Source organism: Denticeps clupeoides, chromosome 1, assembly GCF_900700375.1.
Source record: "Denticeps clupeoides chromosome 1, fDenClu1.1, whole genome shotgun sequence".
Lineage (NCBI taxonomy): Eukaryota > Metazoa > Chordata > Actinopteri > Clupeiformes > Denticipitidae > Denticeps > Denticeps clupeoides.
This window is the reverse complement of record NC_041707.1, coordinates 40,949,534-40,965,084: the sequence shown is the minus strand read 5'-3', so window position 1 is coordinate 40,965,084 and position 15,551 is coordinate 40,949,534. Positions and strand designations below refer to the sequence as shown.

At 42.3% G+C, this 15,551-nt stretch overlaps 2 protein-coding genes across 3 annotated transcripts; one reads left to right on the top strand and one right to left on the bottom strand.

Moving 5' to 3' along the window:
* The first annotated feature begins 437 nt into the window (after nt 1-437).
* LOC114793599 (interferon-induced protein 44-like) lies at nt 438-9,681 on the top strand. Of its 2 annotated transcripts, XM_028985608.1 has the most exons (10): nt 438-561; nt 898-1,022; nt 1,705-1,962; nt 2,051-2,326; nt 3,747-3,780; nt 4,329-4,527; nt 4,853-5,017; nt 5,109-5,280; nt 7,040-7,140; nt 7,226-9,681. In XM_028985608.1, the coding sequence occupies exons 2-10, from the start codon at nt 1,004-1,006 to the stop codon at nt 7,394-7,396; spliced, it is 1,395 nt and encodes a 464-aa protein (XP_028841441.1). In that variant the 5' UTR covers nt 438-561; nt 898-1,003; the 3' UTR covers nt 7,397-9,681. The 2 variants fall into 2 exon arrangements, with proteins under 2 accessions (XP_028841441.1, XP_028841451.1); XM_028985618.1 differs by lacking the exon at nt 1,705-1,962.
* Nucleotides 8,739-15,208, bottom strand: LOC114793592 (zinc finger protein 271-like). Its single transcript, XM_028985567.1, has 2 exons — nt 13,883-15,208; nt 8,739-11,399 (listed from the first exon to the last, which is right to left on the bottom strand). Exons 1-2 carry the CDS (start codon nt 13,968-13,970, stop codon nt 10,087-10,089), a joined length of 1,401 nt encoding a protein of 466 aa, XP_028841400.1. The 5' UTR covers nt 13,971-15,208; the 3' UTR covers nt 8,739-10,086.
* Nucleotides 15,209-15,551: the final 343 nt, after the last annotated feature.

Here is a 15,551-nt window from a genome sequence, read left to right as displayed (position 1 = left end):
AGAAACTGAAAACTCATTTTAGAAAAAAAAAAAACGTTCTCGTGTGGACAGGACCTAAAACTCACAGCACACGGTGCACACAGTTAAATTTGTCCTCTGCATTTAACCCATCACCCTGAGTGAGCAGTGGGCACCATGACAGGCGCTCGGGGAGCAGTGTGTGGGGACGGTGCTTTGCTCAGTGGCACCCTGGCGGATCGGGATTCGAACCGGGGCTTCTGATTACAGACTCCAAATAATTCATCATTGCGGTTAGGTCCTGAGCCTGAACTTTACACCTCTGTGAACCTCTTGCCAATAATTCTCTCTCCCCACACACACCGACCACGCCCGCCGTGTAAACGGCACTGTAATTAAAGCATCTCCACCATTTTACCACCATACGCCAGTGCAAGTTTTCACAAATCACGTGATATATGTAACTTTCACTTTCTATAAGTCTGTCGAAATCTTCATAGCACTCTGAAGGCACAACGAGCTGCTTCACTTCCAGCATTTTAGTAAAGGTCCTCGGCCATCCCTCCATTTCACGGAGACCACGAGGCACGTACCAACGACCAGGTAGGGAACCCTCACTGCGGAGCTGACATTTTTGTCAATAATGCGTTAATAAAATGCATATCAAAGCCTAAAAAGCCGTGCATAATCTGATCGATCTCTGGCAAAGGTGTAGCAGCTACTCTGAAAAAGACATAAATCAGATACAGCACACTTGTTTTAACTTGCATTTATTGTTCACGTCACTCATACTTTGTTTCTGTGATTGTCATTTGTGAGTATTTTCCACACTGCTGTATATGCTGTATGCTCAATCTATTAGTATAGCATTTATAGTCATTGAAAAAGGTTCAAATTAAAATAAAGATGAACATTTTTTTTTTTTTTTTTTTTACGAAGGGTGAACATAGAAGCTCAAAGCTTCTTGCTTCTGACCTCCACCCTGCAAAACCAACTTCCCCCTGCCAGAGGAAGCTGTATTTACATATTCCCTGTAACGCTCATCATGGGATCAGCACTGAGTGGTGAGTGACAGCAAACTGATTACAAACCATTTACAGCCAAATAGCATAAAATAAACTAAACTGTGCTAATAAACTGAACCGCATGATACGTCAAGCGATTGCAGAATTTCACTTTTTTTTTTTTTAAGTTGCATTGCTCATTTGTCCCCATTACGGTGTCATAAGAGGTAAGGTTATATGCTTTGTTCGCCCAGAGAATTTCCCGTCCCTTCCGTAAAAAACATGAGCTCCACCGACCGTCATGGCTTCCAAACGTGCGAAGCATTGCAGTTGCTCTGTGATTGGATGTAAAAATGAGCATAAATGTATTTTATTTAGTTCCGTTACGTGAGTAACTATTATTTAACTGGAAAAACGGCGGCACGACTTCCTGTCTAGGCCAAACATTGTGGCTGGTGGATGGTGTTGATGACGTCATTTCCCCCTCAACTTCTCCTCCTCGTCCCGCCTCTGTCCTCCTCATTAGCATTTAAAGCTACAGACACCGAATTGGTGCTTCCCAGGAAATCTCATTGTGGGACTGGATCAAAGTGGCTGTAATTCTGCACCGAGGCTGAATTTCGGATAGAAGCTTCAGATACAGAATTAGGAGACCAATGAGATACGAAAGCAAAAGAAAACGTTTTTTTTTCGTGTCAGTGGACGTTTAAATATATTGTAGCATCGATTGTTCCCCTTATAGTGACAAAGCATCTTCAGGACGTTGTGCAATTGACTGGAAAAGAAGTGCTTCTCACATGCAAAGTAAACAAGGACGGAGCTTTAGCACAATGGTACCATGGCGATAAAGAGGTTAACAACAGCAGCAAGGTCAGCATGGTCCAAAAAGGGAGGACGTTTGAGCTGAGGATCCGCGATGTCCAGGAATCAGATGGAGGCTATTACAGGGTAAAAGTTCAACACAAAAATGCAGTGGTTGAGAGCACAGCGCTGGTTCAAGGTGATGAGAGAATTATCTACAATAATGTAGTTATTGATTGTGAAATAACAACCAAACGACTGAAACAATATTTGTATTCATTCGCTAGAGAAACTTCGGGTTTCCAGAACCTTTCAGGATGTGAAGGCCACCGCTGGTCAAGAGGTGATTCTAAAGTGTGAGGTGAACAGAGAGGACGTCACAGCAGAATGGAAGAAGGATGACAAGCTGCTGACTGAAGGCAGAGGTGTTGTCATGGAGCAGCGAGGAAAAGAGTTTATTCTGAAAATCAAACACGCTCAGAAGTCAGATACCGGCTTCTACACCTGCCTGGTGAAGTCGGGCAGCGAAGAGGTCAAGATCTCCGCCGAGGTCGCAGTAGAAGGTTTGTCAAATATGAATATATACACACACTCTGCCCATCTCCAGGTATCAAGTCCATGTGGATGGTACACAGGTGGTCCATCTTAATAAAAACATAATAAACACGTTCCTTTACGATTCAACACCTCCCTCCAGCAGCCTCTCCACAGACGACGCGAGGAGGACTGCTTCCTGAGTGAAATCTCCAGGACCGGGCCGAGTGGCGACTGGTTGATGTCCATCTCTGAAGCAGTCATCTGTCCCAGCATCATCCTGGCGCTCAAAAAGGACCACCAACCAGTCACAACAACAACAACAACTACTCAACGTCTATTTCCACCACAATAATGGCAATATACTGATATGGCCCGCCCATTGGCACATACCATTGATCATATTATACTTTCATAGTTTCATATCATTTTTCACATTGTTTTAAATGATATATATTTTACGAGATGTCACCGTACGCATTGCTTATTAGGGCCTGTTCTAGACAGGCATATATGAAATATGAGGGGACAAATAGTGGCGGGAAAAGGGATGGGGTGCTCTGGATAACAGTTTTTTTGTCCTAAGACCTGTCCAACGTGAGTGTCAGGTGTCCCACCTGAAGGCAGAGCTTCTGCTGGTGAAGCTCTTAGGGTCACTGAGGCACGCACACCCCCTGACAAGGGGAAAAACAGCACAAATCCAATAAATTATTCCCCATCAGATTATAACAACTAAAAACATGACATTTACCTTAATTGGATATGATATGCCAAACACATTTGAATCCAGCAATAACACTTCGCTACCTGACTCTGACTGAAAGTTAATTGCCTGGCGGGGCAGTGGGGGCCTGGCGGTTAAGGAAGTGGCCCCATAATCGCAAGGTTGCCGGTTTGAATCCCGATCCGCCAAGGTGCCACTCAGGTGCCACTGAGCAAAGCACCAAAGGGCGATGGTTGAATACAGAGGACACATTTTCTTGTGTCACCGTGTGCTGTGCTGCAGTGTTTCACGAAGACAATTGCTTTTTTTTTTTCCATTTTGACTACAGAGAATTGCTGCTTCATTACATTTACAGCATTAAAGCCTCCCGCTGTTATGCAGCCGCCTACTTGAGCTGTAATCAGAATTCGGAAACGCGGCCAATGACGCGGCCAGCCGTGTTCCCGTACGCCACGGTAAACCCACGTCCTTCTCCCCTGCCCGTGTCCAACCTCCTGCAGCCTCCTTCCCCGACACAGCTATGTCCGCGGGTTACCACTCCAACCATCACAGCTCACCCGTCTTTGCCTGAACCTGTGCAACACCCATGTGTGCTTGTTACCTGGTGAGAAGGGCGGAGTCACTGTGATTTAACTACATTTGGATGCATTCTTTAGAAAATAAAGCCCCTTATGCTGTCACATGAATGTCATAGGACTCTTATTAACTTTTCCTTTTTCTGGCAGAGTTTGACAAAGAATGGAGGATCCTAAACTTTAGGTACGTTCACAAAACTTCCAAATTCCATCCATAAGTTACAAAACAACGTTAAATAAATATTTCTTAAATAGAAGGTGTTCATTTAACTCACAAGAACGTTTCTTAAAAAAAAAAAAAAAAGCCAATGATGATAGTCGGATTTACGGCGTTCATCGGACAACCCCATCCAGACTGAATTACACTCAGGGTTAAGAGTCAGGGACACAGTGGGTAGTAAGTGGGGTTTCAACCTGGCTCATTATGAGAGGTAACTGTTTTTGTCTTAATAAGGTCTGTTTTGGTCCTGACGGTGGGTAAATCGGGGGCGACTCTTGTTCCTCGTGTTCATATTAAAATGAGGTCAAAATTATCTGTTGTTGTTTTTTCCTTCAGACTGAAGTTTGTAAAGTTCTGTAAAATATAATCTCTCTGCAATCTTATTGAAACTCTTATTCAAACCAAATGTATTCATTGCATTAGGCTGCTTAGAATTTTGATGCCTAAACTTTTACATTTAGCTTCATTTCTCATAACTACATAACTAATAGAAAAGCTTTGCTTCCTTTTAGCCTCCAAACCAGAAACAAATTAGAGGCTGAACTCACCCAGTTCAGACCAAAGCTGGAGCCGCTCCGGATTCTTCTATACGGCCCTGTTGGATCAGGAAAGTCCAGCTTCATCAACTCCATTGATGTACTCTTCAAAGGACAAATGGCAACCGGAGCCTTGGCTGATTCGGCAGAGGCTGGTTACAGTTTCACCAAAAAGGTGAGAAGAACATCTTCATACGGTTCTCTCTTCGGAATCGCAATTTCCAACGGACAGAGCAAGTCATAATGCCCGATGGCGTCCAGCTGTAATCTTATCATGAGGACACACAATGCAATACAGCAAACAAGTTTACATGCTTTAATGTGACCATCTCGGAAATGTCCTGCAGTTTCATATTCGCGATGCCTTCATTTTGGATATAGAGTGAAAAGAGATTATTTACTTAAATAATGAATAGCTGCGATAAGTTAAAAGTTATTTAGTTAAATACACATACATTTTATAACCTTAAATTAAATCTAACTGATGTTTAATCTTTCAGTACAAAACACACAGGATTGAGGTCAAAGGAAGGTCCGAGGTTTTGCCCTTTGTCTTCAATGACGTCATGGGTCTGGAAGACAAGAAGCAAGATAACAAGCCGGAAGGTGTAGCTCCTGAGGACATCATCAGTGCTTTAAAAGGTCACATACCAGAGAATTACATGGTAGGAACAAGACATACACGAAACATGCCACACATGAGAACTCAAATGTACACAGTTGTGATGGTAAACCAGATGATGCACTTTTCTCCAGTTCAGACCTTCAGCTCCACTGACGGAAGAACAAAAATCCTACAACAGCGATCCCAGTCCTACTGATAAAGTTCACTGTCTGGTGTGTGTTTTACCAGCTGATAAAATCACTTTCATGACTGATGATGTCTTCTCGAAAATGAAGCAGATCAGGGAAACAGCCAGCGACATGGGTGAGGCTCGGTTCCAAATGTTCTACTGTTTTCAGACATTCATCTACCTGCAGTTCATCTTCACTTTCCTGACGGCGGGTAAATCAGGGGCGATGCACATCTGGGTTCTGGGGTTCATATTGAGATGGGGCTGATAGGGACCACCTGTGTACCACCCATATGGGCGTGTTACCTGGGAAGGGGCGGAGTCACGATCATTGAACACAGCATCTACAGGGAGTGCAGAATTATTAGGCAAGTTGTATTTTTGAGGAATAATTTTATTATTGAACAACAACCATGTTCTCAATGAACCCAAAAAACTCATTAATATCAAAGCTGAATGTTTTTGGAAGTAGTTTTTAGTTTGTTTTTATTTTTAGCTATTTTAGGGGGATATCTGTGTGTGCAGGTGACTATTACTGTGCATAATTATTAGGCAACTTAACAAAAAACAAATATATACCCATTTCAATTATTTATTTTTACCAGTGAAACCAATATAACATCTCCACATTCACAAATATACATTTCTGACATTCAAAAACAAAACAAAAACAAATCAGCGACCAATATAGCCACCTTTCTTTGCAAGGACACTCAAAAGCCTGCCATCCATGGATTCTGTCAGTGTTTTGATCTGTTCACCATCAACATTGCGTGCAGCAGCAACCACAGCCTCCCAGACACTGTTCAGAGAGGTGTACTGTTTTCCCTCCTTGTAAATCTCACATTTGATGATGGACCACAGGTTCTCAATGGGGTTCAGATCAGGTGAACAAGGAGGCCATGTCATTAGTTTTTCTTCTTTTATACCCTTTCTTGCCAGCCACGCTGTGGAGTACTTGGACGCGTGTGATGGAGCATTGTCCTGCATGAAAATCATGTTTTTCTTGAAGGATGCAGACTTCTTCCTGTACCAGAAACTGGCAGTAGGACTGGGAGTTGAGCTTGACTCCATCCTCAACCCGAAAAGGCCCCACAAGCTCATCTTTGATGATACCAGCCCAAACCAGTACTCCACTTCCACCTTGCTGGCGTCTGAGTCGGACTAGAGCTCTCTGCCCTTTACCAATCCAGCCACGGGCCCATCAAGACTCACTCTCATTTCAGCAGTCCATAAAACCTTAGAAAAATTAGTCTTGAGATATTTCTTGGCCCAGTCTTGACGTTTCAGCTTGTGTGTCTTGTTCAGTGGTGGTCGTCTTTCAGCCTTTCTTACCTTGGCCATGTCTCTGAGTATTGCACACCTTGTGCTTTTGGGCACTCCAGTGATGTTGCAGCTCTGAAATATGGCCAAACTGGTGCCAAGTGGCATCTTGGCAGCTGCACGCTTGACTTTTCTCAGTTCATGGGCAGTTATTTTGCACCTTGGTATTTCCACATGCTTCTTGCGACCCTGTTGACTATTTTGAATGAAACGCTTGATCGTTCGATGATCACGCTTCAGAAGCTTTGCAATTTTAAGAGTGCTGCATCCCTCTGCAAGATATCTCACTATTTTTGACTTTTCTGAGCCTGTCAAGTCCTTCTTTTGACCCATTTTGCCAAAGGAAAGGAAGTTGCCTAATAATTATGCACACCTGATATAGGGTGTTGATGTCATTAGACCACACCCCTTCTCATTACAGAGATGCACATCACCTAATATGCTTAATTGGTAGTAGGCTTTCGAGCCTATACAGCTTGGAGTAAGACAACATGCATGAAGAGGATGATGTGGACAAAATACTCACTTGCCTAATAATTCTGCACTCTCTGTAATATTTCTTTGCTTCAGGCATTCCTCAGGTTGCCATGATGACGAGAGTAGATGTAGAATGTCCAGTGGCAAAATCTGATCTGAGAAAGATCTACTACAGCATGAAGATCAAAGAAAAAGTGAGTGAGATGCCTGCTTCAGACAGGTCCATGAAATATTGTGAATTGAGAGCGTACATTATGTTTGTGTGTGACATGTACACAGATGCAGGAGTGCAGCAACAGACTGGGGGTCCCAATGAACTGCATCTTCCCTGTGAAGAACTACCACGAGGAGACTAAAGTTGTTCTGGAGGTGGACGTCCTCATTCTGGATGCTTTATCTCACATTGTTAATTTTGCTAATGACTATGCTAAGCTGAACTTGCTGGGTTAATTGTAAATTAGAAAAGCCCATTTACAGCCCTGTCACCTTCAGCCCCCTTTTCTGAAACCAATTCAGCACTCTAGTGCCATTTTACACATGAAAACAAAGTGCAAGTGGAAAGGTTAACAGGTCTTACTGCTGCATTTAATTTGAATAATATCCTGTCATATTTAATGTGTTGTGTTATTGGTGTACTGTTGATTTCCTATATTAACGATCAGTATGTTTCCTGCGTATATCGATCCTCTTGCCGACCTGAATACATCTTGTCTCATGTGCCAGTGGTCCAAGAGAAGTGGGCTGAGAGGATCGCCCTGCCTATTTCTGGGGTGGAGTGCAAAATTACTCCAGGTTACACCACAAACTGCTAAGAATATTCATTCATAATTTACCAAAAAAATAAAAAAGTAATCAAATGTAATTGAAAGTTAGACTACAATTGCATTTAATCCAACAACTTGTACCAAATTACATTTCCAAAGTAATCGTCCTAATACTGATTTTTTTTTTTATAACATTTATGACATCACTCTCTATTATCAGTAATCCACTATGACCAGTTCCTTCACGTGCTCCTGTTACACGGAAAAGAGCAAGTTCTTCTTTCAGTGGAGTCAGTTCTAAACACCTGAAGACCTTTCAGTCAGGTCTTCTCAGTGGAACCAGGGACGGATTACGGACCGGGCCAGCGGGGCCGCTTCCCAGGGGCCCTTGGGGTGCAGGGGGCCCGTGGGGCCCCTAGCCCAAAACAATTTGCAACACAGTTTTTTTCACATTGGAGAACCTGCAATGTGTAAATCATGTGGAGAGACCTCTCTTTTCCCATGGTAATAACCAGGCTGCTGAATAGAAATGATTAGCAAACGTTTTGTCCAGGGGCCCTCACGACCCATAATCTGTCCCTGAGTGGAACCAGAACTTTTTGGCTGAAAATGTAATTTTCATGTAGAAGTGTCCATCTGCGGTGTCCATCATGCCAGACTATACCGTGTAAACAGAAAGTTACAAAATTTTTCCCAATTTTTTTTGTATTAATAATATTACAGAAATATATTTTTTTTCTCAGTTTGTACCGTTACTTGATAGTGTCGCCACCTTTCCCTCAATATATCAAACGATACCTGGGTTCTTGTGTTCATATTAAGATGAGGCGATTATCTGTTTAAAATTAGTTGAAAATAGGTAATTTTTGCTCTTTGGACCTGGATTACCCACCTCTTCATTGGACTGGGATATTTTTGTAACATAACCTCAGCTCCACTGCCAGAAGAAGACCTTACCATCATGTAGTTAGGTATTTTACACGTCACCAACATTTGAAGTAAATAAATCATGTGAAATTCTAAACAGATTACTTTTAGTTTTGTAATTTTTTATTGTTACATATTCTCTCTTAATTCAGTTGTTTTATTTCACTTCTTATACAGTATTTTCTTGAATAAAAAGTAAAATGTTAAAAAGTAATAAATATTATGTAACAAAGAAAAAAAAAAAAAAAATCCCTTGAAATGACACCATAGAAAACATTTGTAAAATATCACACACACAATGGTTACATTGGAAGGAACACTAAAATCTCCAGTGCTGGACCAGGGTGAGCTTTTGTCAAGTCTAGAAAATATTCACAGCACAATAGTACCTGCCACAGAGGCATGACTAGGAGGAACCAAATAAGCAAAACAAAACCAATGATGCATTTAAAGCCACCAAAAGACAGATTTAATTTCGACACAAATTTTGTTTGTCCACCGATTATTTCGCTGAAATATCTTTAAGGTCCTTTGACATTAAAATTTATTTTGCTTTGTTTTAGCTGTCCCCTAATTCTGTATCTGAAGTCTCTTTGCAAAATTCAGCCGTGGGGCATAATTACAGCCACTTTGATCCAGTCCCACAATTAAATTTCCCAGGACGCGCCTGTAGCTTTAAATGCTAATTAGGACGAGAGAGGCGGGATAAAGAAAGGAGCGGACTATAGAAGTTCAGCGGGCATTCGTGCAAATGACATACTCAACACAGTTCACCAACCACAATGTTTGGCAAGAAGTCGTCTTAGTTTTTCCAGGGAAAATAAAATTAACCCACTGGTTGACAAACTTGCGTGACGGAACAAAAAAAAATGTAAATTAAAAATTACATTTGTGCTCATTTTCACATCCAATCACAAAGCAACTCATTTTCAAGCCACGACAGTCATTGGAACTATTGTTTTTAGGATAGGGGTGCAAAATTCTCTGGGCAGGACAAGCACAAAACCTTTCCCCTTATGATGTCATAAGGGGACAAATTCCAGATCCGACCGTCTGAGCTGCTGCACTCTGAATGGTGAAGCAGAATGACCAAAGTACTCTTTCTAGCCCCTACAGGACCACAGACAGACAAGGGGAACTTGTATTTAATGTCAAATCATCTCACAAAAGGCAAATTTCATGCACATAAACATAATTTGTATGTACAATTTGATGCATATTTAATCATTGTCGCGGGATGTTTCGCAGACAGACTTTCAAATTTAAATGGTAGTGAGGAGGGAGTGTTCTCATTTCATCCATTCACCACATTACCACCTTCAGGCTAATTGTTGGCCTTTTGGCCACCTGGTGATGGTCCTGGTTTGAGAGGGGGAGGCCAACATTTGTCCAGAATGTTTCAACTCATTTAGTTTGAGGTTTGATGCCTTTTCCCTGAATGGGCACACATTACCTCTCTCCAGTATGTGTACTCTGGTGGACTTTAAAATTTGTTGCACGTGAAAAACTCTTCCCACAGACTGCACACTGGTAGGGCTTCTCTCCAGTATGTGTCCTCTGGTGGACTTTAAGGTCTGATGCTCGTGAAAAACTCTTCCCACAGTCTACACACTGGTAGGGCTTCTCTCCAGTATGTATCTTCTGGTGTTTTTTAAGCACTGATCTTTGTGAAAATCTCTTCCCACACTCTACACACTGGTAGGGCTTCTCTCCAGTATGTATCATCTGGTGGACTTTAAAATTTGATGCATGCGAAAACCTCTTCTGACAGTCTACACACTGGTAGGGCTTCTGTCCAGTATGTATGTTCTGGTGTTTTTTAAGGGTTGATGCATGCGAAAAACTCTTCCCACAGTCTACACACTGGTAGGGCTTCTCTCCAGTATGTATCTTCTGGTGTTTTTTAAGCACTGATCTTTGTGAAAAACTCTTCCCACACTCTACACACTGGTAGGGTTTCTCTCCAGTATGTATCATCTGGTGGACTTTAAAATTTGATGCATGCGAAAACCTCTTCCGACAGTCTATGCACTGGTAGGGCTTCTCTCCAGTATGTATCTTCTGGTGTTTTTTAAGGGTTGATGCATGCGAAAAACTCTTCCCACACTCTACACACTGGTAGGGCCTCTCTCCAGTATGTATCTTCTGGTGTTCTTTAAGGGTTGATGTTTGTGAAAAACTCTTCCCACACTCTACACACTGGTAGGGCTTCTCTCCAGTATGTATCATCTGGTGTACTTGAAGGTTTGATGCTTGTGAAAAACTCTTCCCACACTCTTCACACTGGTAGGGCTTCTCTCCAGTATGTATCTTCTGGTGTTCTTTAAGGGTTGATGCATATGAAAATCTCTTCCCACACTCTACACACTGGTAGGGCTTCTCACCAGCATGTATCATCTGGTGTTCTTTAAAGGTTGTTGCACGTGAAAAACTCTTCCCACACTCTACACACTGGTAGGGCTTCTCACCAGTATGTGTTCTCTGGTGGTCTTTAAGGTGTGATGCTTGTGAAAATCTCTTCCCACACTCTACACAGTGGTAGGGCTTCTCTCCAGTATGTATCCTCTGGTGGACTTTAAGGTCTGATCTTTGTGAAAATCTCTTCCCGCACTCTACACACTGGTAGGGCTTCTCTCCAGTATGAATCTTCTGGTGCAACTGAAGTTTTTCTATTTTTATAAAACTCATGCTAGACTCTTCTTTGCATTGGAACGTCTCTGCAGTTATGTTCATCGTTCTTCTCTTGACTGTTTTGGTTCCATCTGTAATAGAATTAAAAAATTTTAAACCACAAACAAATCAATACAGACACACATGAAACCCATTCTGAAATTAATACATTATACATTAATCTATAATTAATATACATACTATGTACATTAAAATATTCAACAAAATAATCCCTTATTACACTTTGTGCTTCAACAAAATCGAGTGATAAAATAATGAGATTAACTTTGTTGTTTACACCAGCATCTGTCCTAACCATAGATAAACATTCATGAATTTTTGAAAAATTTTAACCCTTCATAAGGCACCCCTATGGCCTCAGACAGTAGCGTTTTTCTCTGTATTGTTCAAACCATGGTGAGCTTTCTTCTGAGCGACTCTGCTGCCAGGCTGAAGAAGGAGTAAAACATATGATACACCTTTCAGCCACTCAATCATGTCCAACACAACCCTCTGTACCATTTTTGTTCAGGCACACTGGCTGATTGGCCAGTGTACACCAAAACCTTCCAAGTGTAAGATGTCTGAACTTGGCCATTTGCCCATATCTGCTATGTTGCCAGGCTGCGAACATCTGCAGCCAAGTAAAACAAAAACTAGGTCTGTTTTGGTTGGGTATTTTTTTGTACTGGTTCTGTGCTGGAAAAACGGAAAAGTGTTACATTAAAAGATGATGGCTGCAGAATTATGGCCAAAATGCTAATCACGAATATTTTTATCAATATTGTAATCACGATTATTAAACACAATTATTTGTTATTTAAGGTAAAGCACATTTTTATTGCACTTTCTATTTGAAACAAACTGTAAAATAACAAGGCTTTCATATTTTTCAGATAAAAACCAGCCTGTGAACATTTTATGGATTAAGAGATGGCAGGTCACTATGAGGTCAAGATGAACATCCATTTACCTGCTAATTTGGAAAACAGAGAAATCTTTTAGACCCGGGGGTCTTCTGCCAGCAAGACATGCCCGAAACACCTCCCCAGGGATGAGTGCAGGAGGCATCCTGACCAGGTGCCTCAACTGGCTCCTCTCGATGTGGAGGAGCAGCGGTTCTACTCCCGAATGTCCGAGCTCCTCACCCTATCTCTAAGGCTGCGCCCGGCCACCCTATTAATACCCAAAGCTCACGACCATAGGTGAGGATTGGGACCGAGATCGACCTGTAAATCGAGAGTCTTGCCGTCTGGCTCAGCTCCCTCTTCACCACGACAGACGCTGCCCCAAGCCGCCTGTCGATCTCCGGCTCTCTTCTTCCCTCACTCGTGAACAAGACCCCGAGATACTTAAACTCTTCCACTTGAGGCAGGACCTCTCTCCCGACCCGGAGTTGGCAAGCCACCCTTTTGCGATCAAGAAGCACGGTCTCTGATTTGGAAGTGCTGATCCTGATCCCAGCCGATTCACACTCGGCTGCGAACCCACCCAGCAAGAGCTGAAGACCACATCATCTGCACAAAGCAGAGACGAGATTCTCCTGCCACCAAACTAGACACCCTCCACACCACGGCTGCGCCTAGAAATTCTGTCCATATAGGTTATGAACAAAGGGCAGCCCGTTTACTTTGCTTTTTAAACAAATTTTTGTATGCATTATCCAATTAATCGATTAATCGTAAAAAAAAAAAAAAATCTATTATGAATATTATAATCTATTCAAAAATATTCGATAGTTGCAGCCCTATTAAACATGGTGCTCATTTACCCTCAGAAATTTCCACCAAGGACCGTGCACAATTGTTTACAAGTGTTCTGCTCTCGTGGGGGTCAACTATTTTGTACCGCATGCAACACTGTAGTGGAACACGAATGAAACTAATCATGTTGAATGAAACTAATCATGAAACTAATCATTTGGCTAATCATGTGGGAAAAAAAACGCACTCACTGAGTCTACGGAAAGTATTTCTCACACCAGAACAGTTCTTGTGTTAAGTCAAGGTTCTTTTTTTATTTCTATTATTCACACGCAGTAAAAGCAGTAAAAAATAATTCAAAGCAAAATAATTTTGGGCTGCCTCACACTGCTCGTTCAGATTCAACTTAAAGATCGCATTCGGCAAGGCAACTGATATGCTGCATTATGGGATCTTCATTTTGCTGGGCCATAATAATACATTTATAAAAAGTGATCTTGTGGAATGTGGCCAGCAGACCGTGGGTTTGACACCACAGTTCTAGACAAATAGACAGAAGAATGTTGTTGTAAATGTGTACAAGTAAATTTATTTGAATAAACAATATTAAATAATTTGAATAAATTAAATTTTAAATAAATTGAATGGCTACATTAAATTTGAAAGAGTGTACTTGCACTATTATGCTATTAAATTATCATTATTATTATTTGCTCTGTGTGCTGTGCTTCACAATGATTTTCACTTCACTTTCATTTTATATGTAATAGAATAATGGCCTTCAAATAACTCAATTATACTGTAGTTTAATCACTATTTTGACGGACAATTTATTCATTTATATATCATGATGCTGATTTTACTTCACTCACCAGAAGAGATGGAGACGTTCTTCTCGTCGCTTCCTGTTGGTTCCAGAGTTTTATCGTGGTCCAGTCGTGTAAGAACAACTGATAACATCTACAGTGGAACGTGTGTCTTGTTCTGGACCACAGTCCTGGTCTCAGTGGACGACAAAGTGGGAAATTACGTAATTTACTCAGACTTTTCATATTTACAGTTCAAAAGGGCTGAAAAATACAGACATAGTGAAATGTAACAGACACTGTTCTGAATTTCTATTTAGCAGATAATTTGACACATATCGATGCTGAAAGACATCGGATAAAAACTGAAGACTGAGAACATTTAAACCCTGGACATGCAATTTAATAGGGGTGTTGAAATTAATTGTATAATCGATGCATCGCGGTGCACACATTGCATCGATGCAGTGCAGAACATAATCGATTCCATCATAATGACGTTGCTTGGGGATTTTCTGATCTACAGAGTACGCCGCCACTCCGGGTGGAAATGTTAACGCTGCTCGGCGCCCAGCGGTCGTGACAGATTCTCGCGCGACAAACAGAACCCCAGCGGCCGCATTTTCTTTCTGCCACTTCGAAACACGCACACACGAAGCGGGAACGGAGGAGAAATGGACCCTCCTCTGAGTGTCCAGAGATCTACGACACGACATTTAGGAAAACACGCGCCGCGCTTTAACTGTACACAGTCTGAAAAGTCGTAAATAATAGTCGTGTGAAATGGGATGTTTAGTTTAAATCCCAGGTTCAAATCCCACTTACTACCATTGTGTCCCTGAGCAAGACACTTAACCCTAAGTTGTTCCAGGGGGGGACTGTCCCTGTAACTACTGATTGTAAGTCGCTCTGAATAAGGGTTCTAATAGGGTGTACTTGTGGAATGCGGGTTTTTAGAAACGTTTTTATTACAAGGGGAATCCGGTGACACACTTGCAGCCATACTATGGGCGGGGGGGACAAGCTGTCGTACTGGACGCGTTTGGTCTGTGAGGGAGAGACTGTCGGGGAATGAGGACGGGGAGGAAGCAGTGGACGCACTGCTGCGCAGCAGGGAGTGAGTTCGGGATCTGTGGGGAGTACCGGGGTAGAGGAGAACCGGAAGACAGCGGGTTTCAGGATGGTCCGGGAGCGTGGACTGGATGGGAGGACGTATTGGTCGGCAGGAAGGTACGGGAGCATGGATTCACGTCTTAACTGAAGGATCAGGCAGGCTCAAGGTCTGGGGCAGGCAGAGGTTGTGGCCAGGAAGTTCCAGTCGGGGGTTCTTTCGTGGTTTCAATTCTCGAAGTCGGGGGCAGGCGAAGGTCGTATTTCATGGTTGCATCGCGATGCATCGATATTGAGGCACTGATAATCGTAATCGAATCGTGAGACCAGTGAAGGTTCACACCTCTACATTTACAGCATTTACCAGACGCCCTTATCCAGAGCGACTTACAATCAGTAGTTACAGGGACAGTCTCCCTGGAGCAACTTAGGGTTAAGTGTCTTGCTCAGGGACACAATGGTAGTAAGTGCGTAGTAACACTGCGATTCTCTCGTTAAAATTATATATCGTGCCGCCCGAACCTCGTAAAAGATACAACGTACGAGAAAATGTTCTGTTTCTGCTGAACGAGGCTCCAGTTCAGGTTTATTTGGCTCTGATTCCGTTTACCAGTTTGGCTGCGAG